Raw genomic sequence first — 23,730 nt, forward strand, 5'->3', positions numbered from 1 at the left:
CAACCTCGCTCTCTCTCCGAGGCCGGCCGCGTGGCTGGAAGTCATGGCGCCTTATGTCTGGGCCATGCGCAGCGAGCTGTCACTGGCCTTTGGCGATGGCAAGGCTGCGGAGGTGGAGGGACGGGGTCTTCCTTGAACGGCGCTAGTACGTTTGGCCTCCCCCCAAGAGGCGAAACGGTGACGATAGGCCGGTCTCCGTCCTCATAGGGTGGTTGGGATTCGCTGAGATGCTGGGTGAGAAAAGGCTTCGTGAACTGCGCGAGTGTTGCCGATTGAGGGGAGGGAGCCCAGGCCCACCCTTGGCGTCGGAGGGCCCCTCCCGGGGGAGAGCGGTCCTTCCAACCTGCGCCGCCCGGTGCGCCGCACAGCCACGCGTGTCTCCCCGGTCCGCCCACGGGCAGGCTGACGGTGCGGTTCTTAATTCACATCGACAGTGTCGACGGCTGGGTGCTTGACTCCTCCTGGAGTGCCCGGAGGACGGCCCCGATCAGCAGTTTTATTTAGTTCACAGAGAGCAGTCATGGGATTGTGGACTTTGGAAAGCCGTCGTTTTACATGCTCACTTTTTTCTTTCCCCACAGGCCTTTCTTTGGCATCTGCAGAGACAATGAGAAGCAAACCTGCAGGTTCAAGCTTAAAAGTAATGAATGGAGCCCCGGCATGAGTAAGAATGGGAGCAGGCAGGACCTGGGTGGGCGCCGGCAATGGGAAAGCCAGGCAGTGTGAAGGCCTCTCAGTACGGTTCAAATTCTGTGAAAACGTGTTGACCCCTAAGTTCAGTTAGGGTAAGAAATCGACCCAGAATCCTGAAAAGAGGAGGGTCTGTCCCAGTGTAATTGGCGCCGCTAGGTGTCAGTGTTTGAAACCAAAATGGATGCCACTGCATACAGGGATGAACGGGAGACTGGAAAATGAGTTTTGGTTGGCTGGGATTTAGAGGTGTTTGTTGCTGCTTGAGCCAAGGATGATTTAAAGTTATCCCTGTCTGAAGGGACATCTTTTGTGAGGAGTTCTGACTTGCTGAGGCTCAGCTTTTTAAATACCAATCTTGAGAATGAATACTTAAGATTGTTTCTGTTAGAATGAATTGTGTTATCCATATTTCTCTTTTAGATTAAAGGCGTTGGCTGTGGACTTTGAAAAAAGTCACGGGAAAACCATCATCTTAGGATGCTGGGTGTAAGGATCTTTGTGATGAAGTTTCTACAGATGGTGAGATTTTAGCTCTTTCACAGAAGTGCGTAGGTTGGGATCCCTCTAAGCATTGGTCTGTTAAGATTTCAAGGGTGTGAGGGTCTTCCAGGATTGTTACAGCACAGAGAAGGGAATTAGTACGGAACTCTTTGCTAGGCTCCTTGCCAAGTGGTCTCACAAAGAGTATTTTTTGCCACAACACTATGTGAGGTAGATATTTTCCCCACTCTGCTGCTGAGTGGATAAACTGAGGCTTAGAGTTCACTTGCCCAGAGTTACACAAGTAAGTTGCTTTTTTTAAGAGCCATAAAAATATGGCTAATTGATTTGTTTGGGGGGGCATTATTAATATTATTGTTACTTTTTTCAGCTTTATTGATATATAACTGAACAGCTAGTTAGATAGACCAGTGGTTCTCAACTGAGAGTAGAGGCTGCTAAGTATCCTGCAGTGCATGAGACAGCCCCTGTGTCAAAGAATTGTCCCCCAAAATGTCAGGAGAGCTGAGGTTGAAACCCTCTTAGACTCACTTGAGAGATCTGGGCTCTAGCCTCAGCCTCTTATCGGATCATGGCACCAGAGTCTTATTCTTCATTTGTGAAATAAATGAAGTTAGTGCTTTCAAACCTGGCTGTACATCAGAGCTACCTGCAGAGTGTTAAAATAGATGCAGTCCTGGACCCCACCTGTGGCATGGATGAGAAGGACTCTGAAGTGGGGCCCGAGAATCGTGTAGCAGTTCAGGAGCGAGCATTTGGGAACGAGTAGATGATCTGATCTACTTTTAGCTCAGGGATTTTTATTACAGCAAGATTATAGTACTGGCTATTTTTAGGTATCTCTCAGGGTAGATTTATAATCCTCTCTTAGAAAACTGAAAGCCACATGCTTGCTCTGTAGGATCTTTTGTACACAGAGGTGAGTGAAGGAGAAGTGACCTTCTGTGATGTCGTTACCCCTTGGCATCAGGTACCTTCTGTGCAGCCGGCCTTCAGTGGCTTGCACTGTCTTGGGCATTTTACCAACACTAGAAAGAGGCTAGTATGCTCCATACTCAGCTGTCAGCCGCTTTGTACCGTGACAGACCTCGTCTTTAAAAGGGCAGGCACTGTCAGTGTCGGGTCTGGGATACTGGTACACCTAGGCACTAGATAGGAACAGTTTTTGCCTTTGAGGGAAAGCGCATTCTAGTAAAGTAGACAAGGTCGAAGGAGAGTTCTCAGGACGGAAGGAAAGCAGAATCTGGTAAGGAAAAAATAGTTTTGTCAGTGCTGTTGGCTGGCAGATTGGTGGGAGCTGAGTCCATGATGATGTCGAGTTATCCCTGTCTGAAGGCAAAGAAAGGCCTTTCTGTGTGGAATTGGGATGTCTGAGACTCAGTTTCCCAAGTTTGCTTTATAGAAAATTGAGGCCTGATTTAGAAGCGAGCTATTTGAGAGAGAGGCGTGTCTATCTTCTTGAATAGGTTTTTCTTTCTCAGTTTCTCCTTGCCAGGGACAGTCTCAGCCACGATTTCTGAGGCTCCAAAGGATCCTCTGGAAGGAGACACTAGCTAGCCGCGTGGTGTCAGCTGCCCTGAGCCCGAAGTGGGACTTCGCTCGTGCATGTAATAGAGAGACCTGGAGTGGGCTTGGGTGGGATGTCCTTTTCGCTTCCGCTGCCCTGGACGAGGGTTGTGCTCAGTGGCAGGGAGACTGTAACGTAGGTTTGTCGTCTTTACCAGGTGTCTGCGGCGTGTGGGACAGAACTGAGCTGCTGCTTTGCCTGAAGCAGGTGCAAGGATTCCTCCTGTTGTTTGTAAGCTTTCTGTTCCCATCTTACACGTCCCTAAGAAGCCCCACAAGCCTGTGATGCTCAGTTATCCCTGTCTGAAGATCTCGACTGAGGGAAGACAATCTATTCTGAGGCTTAAGCGTTTGTCTTTTGCTCTTAAAAGAAGTGCAGGCTTTATAAGGGCTCGAATTGAGTGGACTCCAAAGGGAATTGCTCATACCCTGTCGAGACCCCAGTCGAGTGCATCATCCATCTGCAACTCGGAAGCCAGTGCTGTGGCTGCCCTGTCACGCTCTAAGCCCTTTGATTAATGGCTCTGAGGGTACAGGCTATAAGAGGTGGCAGAAACGGGCAAGTGGCCCAGATTCAGTTTATACTCTTATTGTGGAATGAAAGAGTGCTTGTCACATATTTCAGGGAAATGAATGTGCTCTCTGAAACCAACAGGAATGTAGAATGTTTGCCAGCTGTGGCAGTGAGAAAACTGAAGGGCTTTCTGACCTCTTGCCTCTGTGTGTGTGCTGACATTCGGGAAAGAAGAGGCACCAGGGCGCTAGCAGAGCTACTTGGTTTCCAGGTGCTTTGTTCACACCAGGGCCTCGGGCCTCTCAGCTTAGCTCAGTTCCTGTCTGAATGGCTGACTGTCACGGGGCTGCTCCTTGGGCAGCAGAGGGCTCGGCTGGCATACGAGCAAGAAAGTAGCGAAGTGGCGCCGGGCAGGGAGGGCGTCTGGCTGTGTTCCCGTTCAAGTGTCAGTCTCGAAGTGGGCACAGGTTGCCTTTTCTGTTGAAATTGGGAGGTATGTGCAGGCTCTTTATGTTTAAGGTCATGTGTTTGGTCACCATGGAAGCTGTATTTGGGGTCAGATTTAATGATCCTGGAAACTGGCCACAGCAGCTTACAACCTGTAAGTCAAACCAGGTGAACGGAGGTGTCGGCAAGCGGGGGATCTCCTTCCTGGGTCAGAGTTGGCTTCAGTAGACTTGGCTGCTCTGCTGGACTCGAGAAAATCTTAGGTTTGACTTTGAAATTGTGACATCCAGAGGGGGGTTGAATATCAATGTCCCCAGTGCTCCATGGTGGTTCTCTCCTGGCCACTTTCCAGACACTCCTCCCTACTCCCCCCAAGCACTGCCTCCTGAAGAGGAGCTGTGCTGCCAGGTCTGCTGGGAGCCTCAGCAGCCTGTGTTGGAGCCGACTGGTCGTGCCTCCAGCACACCATAGGCCTAGCGGTCGGTTAGAACCAGTGTCTCTGATGGCCTTTTTCTCCTCTAAGGTAGTCTGTCCGTTAGATTGACACTTCTGTTTTGAGTCACTTGGTTGGCTGTTAGATCAAATGACTCTCCTTTGGCTTTACAGGTTGTCTCCCAGCGATGCCAGGCGGGATTGCACAGCCTCTGCTGCTAATTGCTCACACCTGTAAAATCAGCCCCCAAAAGGAGAATCACTTAGAGGGTTGTTTGCACTTCATCTTCACAAGTAGCCAAAGGATTCAAGTGACAGTGAGCTTATCCCAGAAGATCTTGGGTAGTTAGTGAAGTTAGAGGAGAACTAACAACACTCAGAACTCCAGTTTGGGTGATCTGGGTACAACTCCTGTATTGGCGAGAATCAGTGATTGTAAATAGAAAGTAATTAATATGTACATGCTCTGTTGGGGGAGACTGAGGGGAAACAGGTGCTCAGCCTGGAAAACATTTCTCAGTTCATTTCCTGTGAAGTCACTGTGTCTTAGGCTTAAATTTTGAAGCACAAATAAAATTGTAAAAAAATTGACTCACTGGTATCGTGGATTTCAGATAGACACCCACTTGTGAGAACAGTATTTTATTCTGTGACTCGGTAAACACATTTTTTTTTTTTAAGATTTTATTTTTCCTCCTTCTCCCCAAAGCCCCCTGATACATTGTTGTATATTTTTAGTTGTGGATCCTTCTAGTTGTGACATGCCGCCTCAGTGTGGCCTGACGAGCGGTGCCATGTCTGCGCCCAGGATCCGAACTGGCAAAACGCTGGGCCGCTGAAGCGCAGCGCGTGAACTTAACCACTGGGCCACAGGGCTGGCCCCTACACATTCTTATATAAATGAAAGTTTCACAGAATAAGAAAAATTGAGGTTAACAGTTACACAGGATGCAATCCGATTTTGTTTCGCACCAAGTTGATTTCATACCCCTCTAATGGGTTGCCACCCACAACATAACCTTAGCACTTCTGAAGTCTGATGGATTCTGATAACTAAGGCTGTGATGGGAATAGGGGAAAGTAAAAAGTATTATGGATACAAGGGAGTCAGGAGTCCCAAGTCTGGGCAACGCTGGGTTATCAAGACAGTTGGGTTTCTTCACTGTCACTCTAAGATAGACCAGAGTGGACTGACTATCGGCAGTACCATGTTCCCACATTTGACATTTTTCAAATGTCAACAGAATAATTAGATCAATTATTCTATCCAGAGAAACATACTTGGGACACTGCTTTCCTCAAGACCAAGGGACAGTTTGGTGTTGCTAGGGTAAAGTGGGTGAGAGGCCTTGGCCTGTTGCAGTAACTGAACTCATCACTCCTTCCCTCTCGTCTAAACCAAACCCTGCTCCCCAGGAAGCCATGGTTCCCTCAGGTAGCTGCTTTAGTCATTAAAGCCCAAGTCTCCATTCTGTTGATCACATCTCTGAATTCCTAAAGAAGTGTTTTGATTCTGGTGACAGTTCATCCCTCTTGTTAAACATGCTGATATGATCATCTTTCAAAACCACAGAACCAGAGGCCAGGTCCTGGGCCTTGGTGTATTGATCATCGGTGATGGGTGATGCCTTGGGAAGGCTCTTGCCAGCCAGCCCTTTGGAGAGAGATCCCCACCCCACCCATCAGATTGTCAAAAGCCACTAGTCATCAGGACAGGAAATCCTGGGCTTGCTTAAGGGCCGGCCGGTGGTAACTTGGTCGGTTGAGACTTCCTTATACTTCCAACAGAAGCCCGTATCTGTCTGAAATGAAACTGCCTGTCAACTAAGTTCACATTTATTGAAGCCACGATATTTAATACCCAGTGAGGGTTCAATCCCTGATAATGTCATCCTTTTGGTGACAAAGTGGTAATCCATCTCTCATAGGACTTCCCTCAGGCAGGCTGCCTTCTGTGCAGGTGACCCCATCAAAGAACAGAACCTTCCCATGGTCCGTCCGTGACTTCTGCGTGATCTCCGTGCTAAACACCCTGCACGGAGCACTCCCCCCCCCAACACACACACACAAGACAAAATGGCCCTCCATCATTTATGTGATTACCTAGTTTCAAGTTACATTCTGCCTTGTGTGCTCCTACTTTATCATGGGGCAGAAGTAGGTAGGTCATGTTCTCAGAAGGGTTCTTAGGACGTGTCCTTGAGTTGAATTGCTTTGGAGTTTGTATGAGGCTGGACATGCCAGGAGGAGGGTTTTGGCTGGGGAGTGTGTCTGCCTGGAACTGCTGCTTGACCCTGGTTGACCGACAGGCCCCGAGTCACTGCCCTGACTTCCTGAAGTCGCTCAGTACCACTGCTGCCTTTGAGCTGCTTAGGTCTGAAGTGTGCCTGCCCCTTGCTGGTGAGCGTCACAGTCATCTTGGGAGTGTCAAAGTTTTCAAACAAATCTAGCAGAGCAGTCCAGTTCTCCTTGACCAAGGGTGGGACATCTATCTCAGACCCAGAGGGGACTTTTCTTGGATGAGCCAAGGATGAGATGGAGTGTCCCATAGTGAACGGGCTTCAGTGACAGTCACGAATCCACCTCCTGATGTCCTCTGTAGGGAAGAAGGGGATGGCCGGGCGGAGTTGGAGCCCCTCTCAAAAGCTGAAAAGACAAGAAGGCGGCTTTGGCCACTTGGGACAAGGGCCACAGCTCTGTAAGAACAAAGGCTCTGGTGCTTCAGGGTCAGCGCTGGTACAGCCAAAGGATGCCAGCCTTGTGCAGGTCCCGCCACAGCGTGGCTTCCAGGGACAGGTCGTGGTTCGCATAGAATATCAGTGGCTTCTTTATTCGTTCGAAATAGTGGTCAGAAAATTTCCAGTAGTTCCTTGTGATGAATCCATAGGCACTAACCTGGACAAGAACAGTCATGGAGTTAGCATTTACTGAGCAGCTCCGTGCACACAGACTCGTGGGAAGTGACAGGAGTTTGGAAAGGCAGGGCCCCTCTCCTCGGGAGCGTGGTGAAGATGCAGATGCATAGCAGTTCTAGCTCACACCCACACCCAGCACTGTGCTCTTTGCACACATTTTCTCACCCCAGCTTTACAATAATCTTAGGTGGCTGTCATCCCCATCTTAGAAGTGGGGAAAGAGGCTCAGGGAAGTAACCAAACGTGTCCCCAGTCACAAGCTCGTGGCCAGGCCAGGTTTTGAACTCAGGTCTGTGATTTCAGGGCCATGGTGATCATTAAGCTGAAGATGGAGGCAAAAGCCCATTACTGTCTGTTTCCCATTCTAGTGGTGACCGCAGACGAGAGATTCCTGCTTTAAAATACAGAAAAGGTGTAGGCCCAGCTCTTGTGCTGGCTTTAGCATGGGTCCCTGCCTTTCCCTGGAAACTGCTACTCAACCTCTGCCTTCACGCGGCTCATGCAGGCAACTTCCCTTCGGGACCATCTCATATGGGAATTTTAAAGATTCTGTGCCTGGGAGGCTAAATTGCTGTCCCACCGCAGTTCTAGAATGTCCTCCTAAAAGAGTGTCCCTACCTAGTTCTGTTGAGAAGATTTTGCTTTCACAAGGGCAATTTGATAATGTGTGCCTTCAATGCCAGAGAGAGTGGCTGCTCTGGGGAAGAGGGAGTGGAAGAAGGAAGTGGTGGGGCAGGTGGCTGAGGGAGGGAAGGCAGGGCTGGCCCGGGAGCTGTCCTCTAAAGGACCCTGGATAACGCGTACACCACTTCCCTTGACCAAGTCACTCCTGCGGCTGAGGGATCCTTTCCTCTGCAGGATAGAGGCCCAGAGTCCCATTGGGGGTGACAGGCCTCATGTAGGGGATATCATGGATCAAATTAGGTTCCATTCACACCTGTACTCTACTGCTGTGTGCTGCTGAAAGGGAAGACCTCTTACCTGGTCACAGGTATGCAAAGCTGTCAGCAGCATGAGGGCCCCAGTACTGGGCATATATAGGTCTCCAAAAGTTGTGTTAATCAACTTTGATTTCAAAAACCTGGAAGCAAAAAGAGGCATTCAAACTCAAGACGTTTAGGTCTCACATGCTAGCTTGATGGTTGTGCCTGTATGCTTTACGACTAGCAAATTAAAACAGGTTGGAAAACCATCCAGAACTTCTGGCCCTTCTACACCAGTCCACTCCGTATTTGGGAAAAGACCAAATGGGCTTAATGCAAAAATCTTCAGTTGAAACACCACCTTAAGTAACAGAGTGGGGATGAGAAAGAATAGGCCCATCTGGAAGCAGCACAGGTAAGAGCCTCCCCGCTTCCTCCCGCTCTCTAGAAGCCTGAGCCCAGCCTAACTCGCCTTTCCTCCCTGAGACCCCCTGCCTTCACTGCAGGCCACTAAGTAACCACAATGCACAGGTGGCCTATGGAGCCTGAGACCTAAGTTTCTCTCCACCCCCAGACTGGCCAAGCAGGAATCGTGTACGAGGGACAGAGTGCGCAGGTCCTGTGACTGGAGTCACTGGTGAGATGGTGCGTGTGTGCAGGCACATGTGTGCACATGCAACCACAGCCCAAAAGTGAGGCCACGGGATGGTGATCACGGGCCTGGACCGCAGCCCTGGATTCACATCTAAGCTTTGCCAGGCAAATCAAGCCTCTCAGCCTATTTCCTCTGTCAAAGGGAGCAGTAGCTGTGCCCGGTCTTCAGTGTCCCTCCCCAGAGCCACTTGCCCCCTCCTCCACCTGCTCTCTGTCTTGGGATGTTGGCTCCTATGGGCTCCAGCAGGGTTTCTCAACTGCAGGAACTGACATTTGGGGCCAGATAATTGTTTATTACCAGGGTCATCGTCTGCATTATGGGCTGTTAAGCAGCATCCCTGGCCTCTGCCCACTAGTGACACTCACACTTGCCTAGTGACAACCAAAAATGTCTCTAGACAGGGACAACTGACCCTACTGATAGGAGGGAGAGAGGCAAGTGAGATGATCAGGCTGATTGTTCCCCAGGCCCCTCCCCTCTGGTCGCCTTGGGCTGGCTGTGTTGGGGCCTCAGGGTGATGACAAGACTGCTTCTACTAGCCCCCTTACTGCTCAACCCCTGTGGTCCCCCCACAGCCTGTGCTTTCCTAAACATCCCTGGTAAATAAACCTTGAGTGCTCCTGAGTTTTCTGCCCACTTCCTGTTGGCCCTGACGGAACACCGCCTCCGTGGAGGTCTTAAAGTAGTGAACGAACTGATATTAAGTGCTTGGCCCCCTACTTGGCACGTGGCACTCGATACAGCTCAGCTCGGCTGCGGGCTACAGTGCGGGGAGACATCGGGTCTCCTAAGGGAGACATCCTCCTAAGGGAGGGCCTGCGCTACTGGGGGGTGGGTGTGGAGGAGAGAGGGGAAGGGCAGCTGTTCTTCCCGGCACCCCCCACCACCTACCTCTCCGTCAGGTAGCTGATGAAGTCTGGGTGTAGTAGCTTGAATTTACTGGCAGAGGCTTCTGGTCCAAAGTAGGTCCAAGGCCTAGGACCCACGAAAGAAGTGGACAGAGCGGCCCATGCCGTCGTACTGCACGTTGGGGGGCGTGGGGAGGGGCAGGACACTGGGGCGGCGGCGGCGCAGGGGCCGGTAGGGGCGGGGCTGGGCGTAGTAGCGGGAGAAGGGGGTGTAGAAGGTGGCCGGCAGCACGGTGGGGACCACGTGCGGCTTCCCGCTCACCAGGACCTCGGGGGGCGGGCTGTAGGAGAGCGAGGAAGGCGGCGTGAACAGGGCGGGGGGAGTTGGGTAGGAGCAGCTGCTGCTGTAGTGGGCCGGAGGGGGCGGCAGCAGAGGTAAGTAGAGCGACTCCGGGGGCGGAGGGCGCTTGCGGGCGGGGCAGGGGCAGGGGCAGGGGCAGGGGCAGCACTGGCCTAGGGGAAGCGGTGATGTAGGGGGCTGGAAGAAGGGGGGCTCCTTCAGGAAGCGGGGCACGTAGGGGGCGATGTAGGACGGGATGCCCCGAACCGGCCCGATGTAGGAGGCCGAGGGGACAGGGCTTTGGGAGGGGGACCTGCCGATAGGCTGAGCAGGAGTTTGGGAAGAGTTTCTAGAGAGGGTTTTCAAGCCAGATTGGGAGGGAGATTTGGAGGTGGGCGGAGTGGGGTTTTGGGCAGACCCTCGAGGCACATGTTGGGTATGAGGGCTGGGGGTCAGGGAGGAAGCCCGGGAAGAGGGCTGTGAGGCATTTGGGGTGGGAGGGTGAGAGAGGGGCCGAGAGGAAGGCCCCCGGGTGGGGGATGGGGAAGGGGCCGGGCCCCCAGAGCCAGAGTAGGGCTGCTGGTTGGAAGAGGTGATGATATTGTTGGAACGGGACTGGGAGGGGGACTGGGTAGGGGACGGATTAGGGGTATGGGAGGGGGAGCTCATTGGTGTTGGGGAGGCTTGTGTCCACCCGATGTCTCTGAGCCAGCCCCCCCCAAGAGCCCAGTTCCGCCAGTGTCACAAAGCCCACCCTCATGACCAGCAGCAGCATTGTGAGCAATTGTTGGGTAATCACAAGGTGGGGGTGGGGCACAGGGTGGCCAGTGGACCCTGGCCTGGCCTTTGAGGGCTTAATCCCTAAGGACCACCTCAGAAGCTGCTCTCTCAGGGGGTGGGCAAGATGTTCCAGGAGCACTGAGATAGGAGAACTGGTCATCGTGACTACAGGGGTGGCATAGATTTCTAAGGACCTGCCTCAGGGACAAGAAATTGTCAGCACTACGGGGAGAAGGTTCAGATAAGGCCAGGACGTGGTTCAAAAGAGCTGGACACGGGCCTGCTGCCCAGAAGGTGGGGGAGAAAAGACAGAGTATCCTTTGTTCCCACTTCCTAGAACACTGGGCCCATGTTGCCTGCGTTTCCCATTTCACCGGCACAGCCCCGGGGGGGGGGGGGGGTGCCGACCAGCACGAGGGGCATGGATTCTGGCTCTTGCTCTTAGTTTCCAGAACCAGCGTCCTCAACAGCACAGCAGCCCCGCTGTGGACAGACCCCATGAATGCTGTTGGCTGGGTGGCGAGGCTGGTTGTGGGGACAGCAGCTCGAAGCTGAGGAGCCTGCCTGCTCCATTCAGAAAAGCGGCCCCGTGAGCCTGCAGCCCACCTCTTCAGGAGCATTCCTGGGGACCAGTGCAGTTACCTGGGCTTTCCTGGGTGTTGGACAAAAGAGCATGATTCCCCAATGCACTGTTGAATTCTTGGGGGTTTTCTTGCCGCCCTCCACCTTCCCCACCCAACAGTGGGCCCCGGGAGCAAGGAGAGATGACCGCAGCATTACCATGCCCTGCCCCTGCTTGGCTGCTCACCTGTCCCCTTTATCAGGGCCCTCCGGGACACGCACACCCAGAATGGCCGATCTCAGCATCACATAGTCACGGATGTCTGAGGGGATGAAGATATAGTGCAGGTCCTGTGGGGGCGACAGAGACACTGAGCCCCAGGGGGAAACAAGACTACATCCAGCTCCTGCTCAGAATGGACATCCTTCCACCCAGTCCTGCCACCTGTCCTGGTGGGAGAATTTCCCGTATCTGCCTGTATTCCCATTCCCAGCTAGTGTGTGTGATGGTTTCAAGACTCATTCACAAATTCTTTGATTCTCCTTCCTTCAACAGGGGACGCTTACTTGCCATTCCCTTGAGTATGGGCTGGACATACTGACTAAAGAATAGAGTTTTCTAATGATTAGGAAAAAAATGGAAGTGACAGTGTGTGACTGTGGTCGTAAGAGGCACTGCAGCTAGTCCTTGGTCTCTGGGATCACGTGCTCTTGGTGAAGTTAGGCGCCGTGTTGTGAGGACGCTGGAGGAGCCTACAGAGTGGCCCACATGGCAAGGGCCTGTGAGGGAGGCATCTTGACTCTGGCCCCAGTCAAGCCTTCTGATGACTACAGCCCCTGTCGATCCTGACTGCAGCCACCTGAGAGACGCTGAGCCAAAATCACTCTGCTAAGCTGCTCCCAACTTCCTGACCCATTGAGACTGGAAGATAATAAATGTTTGTCATTGAAAGCTACTAAGTTTTGGGGTATTTTGTTATGCAGTAATAGGTAACTCACACAGGTGCTGTGGCTAGCCCAGAAATAAAGCTGCCCCATTTTGTCCTATCATGAGCTAAGGGAGGTTCTACCGTGAGGCCCTGGCACACAGTCACTGTGGCTAGGACACTCCTGCATTCCCTGCTCAGTGGAGGAAGCTTCTAGAAACCCAAGTAGCCCTGTGGAGCACCACAGAACCTCTTATCCTGGGGTCTCCCTAACGCTGCATGTGGCACCCAGACTACGCTGGAGGGAAAGCGAGGTCTTAGGGCAACTGGGTGTAGTTGAAAGGACCTGGAGGCGGCAGACGGGCTCAAGTTCTGGCTCCCCCACTCCCCAGCGGGGACTGGGCATGTTCCCCTGTCTCTTGAATGTCAGCTGCCTGCACAGGGCTGCAGTGGGGATTCAGGAGGGCACACATCATTATTCTGGTGGGCAGCATGGGGCAATGGAAACAACGCTAGCGGGCAGAGGGCCTAGATTTTGATGATTCTAGCTGGGTGGTGGCCTTGGACATGATGCCATCTGGAAACGGGCTACTGTGATGACCGTGTCCAACGCTGGGAACAGAGGAGGCACTCTATAAATGCCCTTCCCTGTGGACAGCTCTGGGGTGGGAGTCTGGACTTGAGCGCTGGCCCTTGGCTGGTTTGCTGAATGAAGGGCACTGAGCCGTCGTCTCCTCTGCAGGAAACCAGGGCTGATGAGGCACTGTAAATTGCCCAGCACCCAGCAGCTTTCAGTTAATATTAGCCATTCACGCTCCACTCCAGACTTGTCCTGTGAAGCCTGGAACAACAGGGTGTCCCTGCCCACATCCTCCTCAATGGCTCTGTCACATGCGTCCGAGATCCTGGCACAACCTCTCCATCCACTGGACCAGGGCTTGGGAACCCTGTGGCTCACCCCATGGAAGGGGCTCTGGGAAGAAAGGCACGAACTGTCCACAACAATGGCATGCCTATCAGAGGCCTCACCTGTCCTTGTGGCACAGAGGTGAAGCCCAGCGTCCAGTAGGAGATGAGGGAGTTCTTCATCGTGTTCACAGTGAAACCGTAGAAGGAGGTCTTGGTGCCCACATCGTCCTCGAAGCCTTTGATCACAGCACCATTGAGTCTGGTCCGAACAGAGGCCCATCAGCCTTCTTGTGGTTACACCATGCTGCGTCTCTGTACTTCCATCCCCAGGATTGTGCCACGCCTGTCCCCATGCCTCTATACGGACCACTCCCTCTGCCCATGGCAGCACCAGTGCACAGGTGCCATCCCCACTCTTCCAAACTCAGGGGATGCCCTGTGAAATGGGCACAACTGGCTCTGGCAGCTCCTTCCTCCCGGGTCCCCTTGGCATGTGGCACCCACGCTCTGTCTTCAGGGTCTGTTTGCATGTGCATTCGTCCATGCCTGTCTGCCCATTACAACTGCCGAGCTGCCTGAGGCCACTGCTGCCTTGGGCTGCAGCCTTCACGGAAGATGCTTCCCCAGGGGCTGGCTCCAGACCAGCTCTCTGCCCAGCTCCCCTCCCACCTCCTCCCTGGGCCCTGCCGCACATACCTGAACACATAGTCGTGGGCATCGATGTTCCGACCCTGGCGGGAACCATTCAGAATGCCTCCATTACCCACCACGGCACAGCGAATGCAGTGGGGACGTGGCTCCCTGGAGCCAGTGAACAGCTCAGTGCTCTCGGAGCCATTCAGAAGTCTCAGGGTGGAGGTGATGGCTGTGGGTGCAGGGCAAGGTGGGACACTATGAGGAGGGCTGTGTGGGGTCATCTGGAGCCTTCCCAGACTGTTTCTGGTACCCCACCTCACCAGAGGCCTGACACCAGCCCCTCCCAGGAGGCACGGAGGGTGGGTGGGGAATGAAATGTCAGTGAGCCAGGAGAACTGAAAAGAGGATGGTGGGGGAGGGGGTGTGGCTGGGCCCTGAAAGGCCTCAAGAACTCGAATAACTAGTCCTCTCAAGACTGTCTATTCCAAAAGAAAGTAGTCTGAGGCATGCAGGGGTCGGGGTGGAGGGGCCATCTAACCCAGTGGAGGGGGCTCTGGTTGGTTTCCCACAGCAGCAACCATCAGGGGCCCCACAGCCCCTGTCCTCGGCCACCTTTGGACACTGGTACCTTTCACGCCAGGGAGGCCCCGGGATGGTGAGAGCTTCTCTGCCAGGGCGGCCAAGCCCCCCTCACTGACCGGTGGTGCTCACAGGGGCAGGGAGGTAAGGCAGGAGTCGCACAGCTGGGGGGTTGAGCCCTGAGGCCCTTCTGGGAGGAAAGGGGTACGGGGGTCCCACATCACGCTGCTGTAGGGCAGGGAGGCCTGGCCTGCACCGGGGCCAAAAGTGGGAGGAAGGGACTAGCTGAGGCCAGAGGGCTGGGCGAGAGGCAGCGGCTGCAGGTTACCTTGGCGGGAGAGGCCCTGCCAGCCGTAGGGGGCTTTGTGCTGGCTCAGGCTGTCCCAGAGCTCCTGGGTGAAGAGTGGCCACGAGAGCAGCACTGGAGTGGAGAGATTGAACAGGCCTCGGAAGTGGGGGTGCCGCCGGATGTTGAGAGAAAGTGGGTGTCGGCAGCGCAGGCTCTGAGCAAGAAGACAAGAGGGCTGAGTTCTGTTAGCTGGGGCTGGGGCGGGTGGGAGCCTTCCCGGGAGCCTGCAGACCCCACAGGAGGGTTGGAAGGGAAGAGCCGCCCTTCCCCATCCAGACCTGGGCCACCCACAGAGCTGGGAGCCAAGCTGGCCTGTGGTGCAGCAGCCCGGTGGGCATCAGAGAGCTTTCTGGATTTCCCCGGCCCAGCTCTTCCTTTCCTGGATGCCACATCTCCGTGGCCTGATGGCTCTGGCCTCCTACTCCTTCACCTCACCCTTGGGGAAACTCTGGGGCATCTTCCCACCAGTGGGTATGACCTGCCTGCCCTTGGGTGGAGGAGTTCCAGCCTGGGCTTCAGAACCCATCAGCCTGGATGCAGATCCCAGCTCTGGCAGTCCTCGCTGTAGGATTTGCGTGGAAAGGGCTTCCGGGAAGATTATGATCATCTTTCTTCCAGGTGGCGCCTGAACAGGGTTGAACAGTGTTGCCCCAAAATTCATGTCTGCCCTGAACCTCAGAATGTGACCTTATTTGAAAATAGGGTCTTTGCAGATGTAATTTTAAGATGAAGTCATACTTGGTTATGGTGGGCCCTAAATTCAATGACTGGTGTCCTTTTAAGAAGGCCATGTCCTGATGGAGGCGAAGACTGAGGGATGCAGCTACAAGCCAAGGAAGACCTGGAGCCCCTAGAAGCTGGAAGAGGCAGGGCAGGATTGTTCCTTAGAGCTTCTGGAGAGAGGACGGCCCTGCCAGCGCCTTGATTTCAAACTTCCGGGGCTGAGAACTGTGAGAGAATTAAGTTCTCTCGTTTTAAGCCACCGGTTTATGGTCAGTTGTCCCAGCAGCCCTAGGAAACTATACAGTGCCTCTGCTCACAGGGACCTTGAGCGAGAGTGAAGTACTGAGCAGCGCCCAGCCCCGTCTGCCTGCGATTTCGACATCAGACTCCCACACAGCCTTTGCCCGTGCAGGGCTGCTCACAGCACTGAAGGGGGCTCTTGGTTAAGCCGCTGGTTTGATCAAAGGGCAAGGCAGGAAAGAGCTGTACAGTCATTTCTGCTATAATGTGACGTAAGAGTGCGTAAAAACCACCACAATAGGCAAAATTTGCACTCGAAACCACAGGACTTTGGTGAAAATGGGAGGAGTGGTATGACATTCAAAAGCTCTGTCAGTGATGCATGAAACAGAGAGGAACCTACGGAGGAGGGAAGCACAGTTTTGCACACATTCAATGGTTAAGAAATAAATATGTACTACTAAAAATACGGCACTTGACCTTGGGAAAGACTTGACATTTGCTTGTGGCAGTGGGTGTCTGAAGGGTGGTGGCTTGTGAGTTATTGCGAAGTGGTGGGAAGGAAGTTATAACACGTGATGAAATGGCTGCATATCTGAAGCCTGCATGTGTGTGCATTCTGTGTATCCTATGAGGCCCCCTTTGGTTGGGTGTGGTTTTCTGCATTTAACCTAGTGTTCTTGCTGACAAAATCATTCATAAGCAAACAGAGAATTTGTGTTATGCTCAAATTGTTTCCTAAGATATGAATCTTGTTGGAACAAATTCACATTTTCAAAGCAAGCATTACAGCAGATCACACTGTACTAATTTCACTACTATTCAGTTTATCATAGGGGTGTTTTCCAGGGCCTTCTTTACCAGGCTCCAGGAGAAAAATCTTCAGGTCTGCATATCAGGGAAGGCTGTACTTCACTTGGGCAGCTGGCTTGCTTTTATCTCATGGACATGATGGCAAAGCTGCTTTCTTCGCTGTGGCCACCAGGAAGCTCAGAGCCAGATATATGGCCCGTCTCTTACACCTTGTGGTGGTTCAGAGCCAGGCTCTGGGGTCAAACAGGAGGCACAAATCCCAGTACCACCTCTTCCCTGAGTGACCCTAAACAAGGGACCTGATCTCTTTGTGCCTAATTTTGCTCGTCTGTAAAAGCTACCTGACAGGGTCGCTTAAGTGAAAGTGCTTGAGTTGGCTCATCAGCCCACAGTCAATGGTGACTATTAGTTATGGAGCAAGGCCCAGAAGAGTCTCAAACCCTCTGGGTAAACATGCAGCATCTCCCCAGGGTTTGGTGTTTACTCTATGGTGAGCGGTTTAAATGTGACTTTTACAGTAAAATGACATTTTCAGGAGTAGAATGTAAAATTCGCAGGACTTTAAGAGAAATCAGGGGCCGACTGGTGGCGTAGCACTTAAGTTCACGCGCTCTGCTTGGGGGCCCAGGGTTCGCCAGTTCAGATCCCGGGCATGGAGCTACACATTGCTTATCAAGCCATGCTGTGGCAGGCATCCCACGGATAAAGTAGAGGAAGATGGGCACGGATGTTAGCTCAGAGCCAGTCTTCCTCAGCAAAAAGAGGAGGATTGGTGGTGGATGTTAGCTCAAGGCTAATCTTCCTCAGCAAAATAAAGAAATACATAAATAAAAATAAAATAAATCACAAGATTTCCAAGAACTTTTCAGCTGGCTATACCCCAAAGGTACACAGTGATCCGTCCTTCTCTGCTATTGGGGTACAGGACCTATTGGCCAGGCCTGAGAAGCCCTGACTGGCTGGCTGCTCGGCTCTATGATTCAAGCTTGGCGGTTCCAAAGAGCACCCGCACCCCCCGGCCCTCGGCATCTCACAAGCACGTTCTGGTTTGCTCTTCTCTTTCCCCTTGTCCTCACTAACTTGAAGATGCTCAAAACCGCCACAGAGAAGCCAGCCACTGTACCTTTCTTGTCCCAGAATTCGATGCCTTGGGTCCAATGAATGCTTGAGAGGATGCACTATTCCTGGGGAAGAAAGCTGAAGTAAAGCAGGGGTCTGACCTGTCCCTGGGAGCCTTCTGTCTGACTCAGTGAGCTCCAGGGGCTGACGCTGCCCGCCAGGGTCAAAAGTGTCCGATCCTTTGCTTCTTCTATTTCTATGCTCTGATCCTTGCCCACATCTCTCTCTTTAGGCACAAAATACCGTCACATTATTATGTTCCGCCCAGCTGTATAAACCCAGAAATCAAGAAGCCCCTTGGCAAGCAGCAGAAATGTGCAGTTTGTAGCATCAGTGAGATGGTGGCTAAAAGATGAAAACATCAGGGGCTGGCCCCATGGAGTAGTGGTTAAGTTCAGTGCACTCCGCTTTGGCGGCCCAGGTTCACGGGTTCGGATCCTGGGTGCAAACCTACACCATTCGTCAGCCATGCTGTGGTGGTGACGCACATATATAGTAGAGGAAGATTGGCACAGATGTTAGCTTAAGGCTAATCTTCCTCAAGCAAAAAAAAAAAAGAGGAAGATTGGCAACAGATGTTGGCTCAGGGCTAATCTTCCTCAGTAGGAAAAAAAAAAAAAAGATGAAAATATAAAATAGGAAACCTTGCCAGTCCCCTGGAATTGTGACCATCTGAGGTCTCTCCCTGCCGAGGTCCCAGAGGCAGGCGTTCGTTAGGTCCCAGATGCCTTGGGCCCCCTTCACCTTGGCATCAGCCATCCTGCCACTCCTGGCTCCTGCCCTACAGGTCCTGGTGAGGGGCATGAGTCTGCAGCTGACTCCCTGGGTTTGTATGGCATGATCTCAGGAAGGCACTGAACTTCTCAGAACCTCGGTCTTGTATCTGTACAGCGGGATAATCATGCTGATAGGATTGAAAGTCACATCACATAGCATCCAGTTGTTGGCGGGATTCGAATAAAGAGTCTATGTTATCTCACACAAAAAGTGTTCTCTAAATGTTAGCTATCCTGACCTACAGGAAGAAGGGAAAGGACCCTGTGGGGACAGCATCTCTGACAGTGTCCCTTCTGGAGGGAGGTAAGGGGCTGATGTTACCACCCCATGCCCACCCCCACCTGCCAGGTGGCCCCAGCATCAGAGCCGAGGGCAGCCAGAAAGGAAGGAATAGGGGCTCTTGCCCGTTCAGCCGGGTGTCAGGCTTCTCCCAGGCTCCTGCCCTCTCCCCACTGGCCACACGGGAGCAGCGGGCAGGACTGGGGATCAGCAGTTTGCAAGGGAAACAAAGGCCTCTTGTTACTTGCTTCTAGTGCTGAGCCAGCTGAGCCTGTGACCCGCCTCCCTTCAGGTTTCCAAGAGCCTGGAGGGGCAGGCAGAAAGAGCAGGGCTGATCCCTCCCCAACCCTCCCTTTCCCTCTCAGACTGGCCACCTGTTCACCCACACAATCCTGTATTTCCTCTCCCGCAGCTCAATAGGACCCTGTTTGAGGAGGTACTGGGATCCCGGTGCTCAGCCTCCGCTGCAGCGAGAACCCCCAAGGCGAGAACTCCCAGGGAGCTTTTGAAAACCACCCATGCCAAGGCCCCACCCCTGAGATGCTGATTTGATCGGTCTGGGCCCCTCCCCAGGTGATTCTTCTGTGCAGCCAGGCTTGAGAGCCCTGATGGCAGAACCGAGCAACAGGGCAGACTAGAGACAGGAGGGGGGAGCTGCAGGGGAGATGATGGAACCCCCCAATTCAGCTTTGCGGCCCTGAACTCTAGCCTCCTCGGCAAGGCCTGCTCATCTCCAGAGCACCCCCCAGTGTTCAGTGACTTCTCCCAGCCCCTCCCTCTTAGGAATCCAAGGGCTTCTGGACACCTGCCTGGGGAGCCTGGAAGGAGTGGGGAGGGGACCAGCCCACCTATGCCCCTCCGGCAACTTTTACCAGCCTGAGGAGAAATAAGGACAATATAGTGCATTTTTCGTAAAACTAAATTTACTCAAATCATATTCTTAGGACTTCTTGGCCCTAAAATGTCCTTTCCTTTACAAAATAATGTTGACAATAGATGGTATCTGGCAAGTAACTGGCACCCTGTATCTATCGTCACCTCCTCCTCCATAAAAAAAAATCTTTCATAAGTCTAGAAATCCCCATGCCTGGGAACTGCTGATCCGGATTAAATCCCCAGACTAGGTTCCACTCTCTAACCTGCAAGGACAGTCTCGTCCCACCTTGGGCACGGTAGCCCTGGTCCCAGCACCCTTCTCCCCTGGACTTTCCACTGTAGCCAGGCAAATCTGTTTTCTGTCCCCAGCTGGAGAGGTCGCACAGCCAGCTCTCCCAGCCCAGAATGCCATCCTGCCTCCCACCCTGCTTTTCTGGGCACTAAATATCCACCTCCTATAAGGAGGCCAGTCCTGACCTGCCCCCTGGGGTTTAGCTATAGCACAGATTATCAGGGAAGCAACAAGGAAATGGACAGGTTCTTGAGTTGTAGATTTTTAAGAGATTAGATCTTTTTAAAAAAGCTTTGGGGGCCCGCCCAGTGGCGCAGTGGTTAAGTTCACACGTTCCACTTCAGCTGCCCGGGCTTCACTGGTTCCGATCCCGGGTGCAGACATGGCACTGCTTGGCAAGCCATGCTGTGGCAGGCGTCCCACACATAAAGTGGAGGAAGATGGGCACGGATGTTAGCTCAGGGCCAGTCTTCCTCAGCAAAAAGAGGAGGATTGGTGGCTGATGTTAGCTCAGGGCTAATCTTCCTCAAAAAAACAAAAACAAAAAAAACTTTGTTGAGGTATAATGAACGTCGAACAAACCTCATATTTAAAGTTGTATTAGATGCTTTCAAAGAAAGTGTAAAATGTGTTTTAAAACATTTTTACATGAAATTGACAAAGATCTTTCTTCACACCCTCAATCGTTTTTAGTCCTCCTTGTGCAGTTTCTGACTACAAGGAAATTGACTTCAGGTATCACTTGCTAGAACACCCTTCCTTCTAAAGCCACCGGACTCAATCAGTGGCAAGCAGGTTCATATTGTTTTGCAACTTTGGATGCCCTTTGACCTTGTTTCCTGAGAACAGATACTAATTTTGCTTTCACCCTGTTATACCTGGAGCAAGGTTTGGTGAGGAGTGCGCGTGTGGGAAAGCGCCGGGAAGGGAACCCCTGGGCCCAAAGGACCCTCCATGAGGTGGCGGGGGCGGGGGCGGGGGTGCCTTGCGGCCTCCCGAATCCAGACTCTGGGCACAGCTCGGTCTGCCTTCCAGAAGTAAAGCTAAGTCCTTTTGAGGCTTCTTCAGTAACTGGAACCATCACCCACCAAAGGCAGGCTCTCAGGTTTCTCCTCATGGGGCAGGAATGAAAGGAAGGTGCCCAGGGCGAGCGGGTGGGAGCCGAGCGCAGAGGGGGCTCAGGCAGGGGAACCTGGAGGGAGCCCCGAATCGGCCCCTGTTCCCCAGGGAACCTGCCTCTTGGGCAGGTCGCGCCCACACGCTACTTATCAAAATAAACAAGGGGGCAAACAGAGCGCCGGGAAAGCAGGGAGCCGGGCGAGCTAGAAAGGCGCCCGCCACGCTCGAGCTGCCGAGCCCGGCGAAACGGGAATCGGGAGCCTTGGGTCCCTGCCTTAAAAGTAGAATCAGAGAAGTGTGACGTTCCCAAGGGAGAGTTCCCGACAAAAACGGAACTGTTTTTATCTAACTCGCTTGACCGAGCCGACTTTCGACAAGAGAAAGTGTTTCTAATCAGGGCCCGAGGGAATTAACCCGCGACAGTGCCGAGAGCGGCTCGCCGGTGCGCAAGGGGCCAAGTCCCTCTCGGACCCGGGCAGCGGCTGTGCGGCCCGGCAGCGCGAGTTGCACGCCGGCTGGAGGCTCTGGGGACAAAGGGCGGCAGCCCGAGTCCCCGCTGCCAGCCACCCCGGAGAGGCCGGGGCGGAGGGCGGCCCGAGGACCCTGGGCTGGGCGCCCTGCGCGGCCCCTGCGCCTCCCGCTCGGGTCCCGCGCGGCAGCCCCTACCTGGCTCTGGACCGGGGCCCCGGGTACCGCTGCCCCGCCGACAAGTACAGGGCGAAGAGGATCCCGGAGCTGGCAGCCGCGATCAGGAGCAGCAGCCAGAAGAACGGGCCGCGCGGGAGCCCCATGCAGCCCCGACCCGCGGGCGCCCTGTCCGCCGCCGTCCCGGGCGGAGGGGAGAGGCTTGGGTGGGCCGGGCCGGGCTCCCGGAGGCGGCCGCCCTGACCTGCCCCGCCCCGCCCCGCCCCGCCAGGCCCTGCCCGCCCTCTGCCCCCGCGGCCCCTCCCCACCCTGCCGCTCCTGCTCTCCCGGGCCCGGCCTCCCAAGGCCGGCACCCTCGGGGGCTGCACGGCGGCTCCGGAGGCGGGAGTGTCGCCCCCGGGTCTTGGAGAGTGGGCCCCCAGCCGCTGCGCTCCTGTCGGCGCCCAGCCCCCCAGGACGCCGCGAGTCTGGGGGTGGGCAGGCCGCCTTCCCCGTGCGGTCAAGGGCGGGCGCGCGCCGTCCGGGGAGTCGGCGGGGCGCGGGGGACGCTGCCACGCGCACTGCGCCCTCTGGACGCCCGAAGCAGGTGGAGCGGCGGCGGGGAGGCTCCCCTGGGAAGGACTTTCAAGACCCGTCGGTTTGGCCCTGGCACCGCGAGTCCTTTCAGAATGCGGGCGTAATGAGGGGCCAGTTCACCAGGACAGCTGAGGAGGGGAGGGGAGGATGGAAGAGCAAACCCGGCCAGCTCAGACCCTGATCCTCGGAGCAAGTCTGGACGCAGCAGCAGGTCTCTCTTTGTCCGACTGCAAGGCCTCCGGAAAAGCTCCCTGGGGCCTGCCTCTGTGGACAGGAATGGGTCATTCCGGCTCAGTTCTCGAAACTTTTAAAAATGCCACGCTTTGCTACCCTGCTGATAGACACTACTTAGAATTGGTGGTTTCACGTCTTTTATTTCAATCTTTATGGTTTTCACTTGTGAAAGTCCCTGTAGAGGTTACTTCTCCCTTGATCAGCACCTTCTCCCGTTTCCTCAGTGGTTAATAAAACATCAGACTTTTTTCTGAAACCCCCCCAATCCCACGCATACCCCTCGCTCTCAGAAAAAGGCTCACTTACTGCGTGAAAAAAAAGGGAATCACTAATTATCAATTTCTTCAACTTTCCATTTTCAAACCTATGAACTTGGCCCTCACAGCAGCCCAGCCTCCACCTGCCCAGACTCCAGCCTCAAGGTGGGGAGGGCACTCTCCTCCTGTGTGGGTTGACCCCCCACCACCTGTCTTAATGATTCCTGTCCACCTCCAGTGCCTTCAGGGGCAACACCCTGTTTAGACCAAAGCTTCGTCCCCAAAGCTCTGTTCCTAGTCTGCAGCCTCACGAGGCCTCCTCTCTCCACCCCCCCATTGCCTCCCAGTGTCTCAGCCCTCTCCCCACAGCTTTCTTTCCTATCCAGGCAGGACCCTATGGTCATAATCTGAGCTGCTCTCTCATCATAACCCAGATTCTCTTGTGTTCCTGGCTTTCCGCCCAGCAGAGCTCAGACCCGGATTCACGCTCTGAGCTGCCTGTGCAGCGTCCCCTCCTCCATGCTGCCCACTCCCTGGCCTGGCTGAGAGCTGTGCTGGCCAGTCTCTCATTCCAGAGCAGAAGGATACCACCACACGGTCAGCTTCAGCCGGGCTCTCTACACCAGCCTTTTCCTTGTCCTTGCTGAGCTCCTGCTTCCATCCCGCCAACAATGATTCCAGAACATCACCTCTTTCCTCAAGACTCCTCTTCTCACTGCCATACCTCTGAGAGGGGAGCTTCAGCTTCCCAGGCCCCTGACTACAAAGTTGTCTCCTGTCAGGAACTGCGAAGGGTCTGAGATTTACCCAGGGTGCAAACTAACCGGTCAGCCTGGTGCAGCTTTATGGATGCTGGCGGGAGACACGAGACTCCTGGGTCAGAGACAAAGGACTTTATTACTCAAGGATCAGCTAACAGCGTAGGCTTCATGATTGTGTCACTGCTCCTTGCCCCTCAAGCCCCGTGAGGGTGAGAGAGACATTATCTATGATACTGGACTGTAAGAAAATCTGCCCTGCGCTCCAGAGGGAGCACTATCTTTATCTTCCAAGGCAGTTTGCTATACCAACATTCTTGAAAAGATAATCTGGAACAAAAGGGCAGTTAGTGCCTCTGCTCCTGTGCAGAAATGCGACAGACCCACCCAGAATTGTCTCCTAACATATTCCTGCCCACACATCTTCGCCTGCATTCCTCCAGGCTCT

The 23,730-nt window shown here is 53.9% G+C and overlaps 1 protein-coding gene, 1 long non-coding RNA gene and 2 other non-coding genes across 9 annotated transcripts; 3 read left to right on the forward strand and 1 right to left on the reverse strand.

Moving 5' to 3' along the window:
• The first annotated feature begins 7 nt into the window (after positions 1-7).
• Positions 8-4,744, forward strand: LOC106830337 (uncharacterized). 4 transcript variants are annotated; one of them, XR_001397890.3, is made up of 6 exons: positions 8-145; positions 582-664; positions 1,114-1,212; positions 2,676-2,801; positions 2,919-2,992; positions 4,328-4,744. It is a non-coding gene; the product is annotated as an uncharacterized lncRNA (long non-coding RNA). The 4 variants fall into 4 exon arrangements; XR_001397889.3 differs by having other exon boundaries at positions 95-234; XR_006512836.2 differs by having other exon boundaries at positions 95-234; positions 2,690-2,801.
• LOC123276559 (small nucleolar RNA R38) lies at positions 954-1,031 on the forward strand. Its single transcript, XR_006513063.1, has one exon. It is a non-coding gene; the product is annotated as a small nucleolar RNA R38 (small nucleolar RNA).
• On the forward strand, positions 2,492-2,575 carry LOC123276560 (small nucleolar RNA R38). The gene has a single exon (XR_006513064.1). It is a non-coding gene; the product is annotated as a small nucleolar RNA R38 (small nucleolar RNA).
• Positions 4,745-5,973: 1,229 nt separating the features above from the next.
• Positions 5,974-21,693, reverse strand: ST6GALNAC2 (ST6 N-acetylgalactosaminide alpha-2,6-sialyltransferase 2). 3 transcript variants are annotated; one of them, XR_011493943.1, is made up of 9 exons: positions 21,479-21,689; positions 17,474-17,534; positions 14,554-14,728; positions 13,707-13,875; positions 13,131-13,269; positions 11,423-11,526; positions 9,538-9,835; positions 8,050-8,149; positions 5,974-7,048 (listed from the first exon to the last, which is right to left on the reverse strand). XR_011493943.1 is itself a non-coding variant. In XM_014839907.3 (9 exons), the coding sequence occupies exons 1-9, from the start codon at positions 21,601-21,603 to the stop codon at positions 6,881-6,883; spliced, it is 1,125 nt and encodes a 374-aa protein (XP_014695393.1). In that variant the 5' UTR covers positions 21,604-21,685; the 3' UTR covers positions 5,974-6,880. The 3 variants fall into 3 exon arrangements, 2 of the variants coding, with proteins under 2 accessions (XP_014695393.1, XP_014695395.1); XM_014839907.3 differs by having other exon boundaries at positions 9,538-9,621; positions 21,479-21,685; XM_014839909.3 differs by lacking the exon at positions 9,538-9,835 and having other exon boundaries at positions 21,479-21,693.
• Positions 21,694-23,730: the final 2,037 nt, after the last annotated feature.

Source organism: Equus asinus, chromosome 13 (genome assembly GCF_041296235.1).
Source record: "Equus asinus isolate D_3611 breed Donkey chromosome 13, EquAss-T2T_v2, whole genome shotgun sequence".
NCBI lineage: Eukaryota > Metazoa > Chordata > Mammalia > Perissodactyla > Equidae > Equus > Equus asinus.

What these genes read in the sequence shown, in the direction of transcription:
- ST6GALNAC2 (XM_014839907.3), bottom strand. Translation starts at nt 21,603, where the DNA reads ATGGGGCTCCCGCGCGGCCCGTTCTTCTGGCTGCTGCTCCTGATCGCG. An exon ending in GGGCCCCGGTCCAGAGCCAG is followed by an intron (nt 17,535 to 21,478) that starts GTAGGGGCTGCC and finishes TTTCTTCCCCAG; the next exon opens with GAATAGTGCATCCTCTCAAG. An exon ending in ATCAGCTACCTGACGGAGAG is followed by an intron (nt 8,150 to 9,537) that starts GTAGGTGGTGGG and finishes TTTTGCTTCCAG; the next exon opens with GTTTTTGAAATCAAAGTTGA.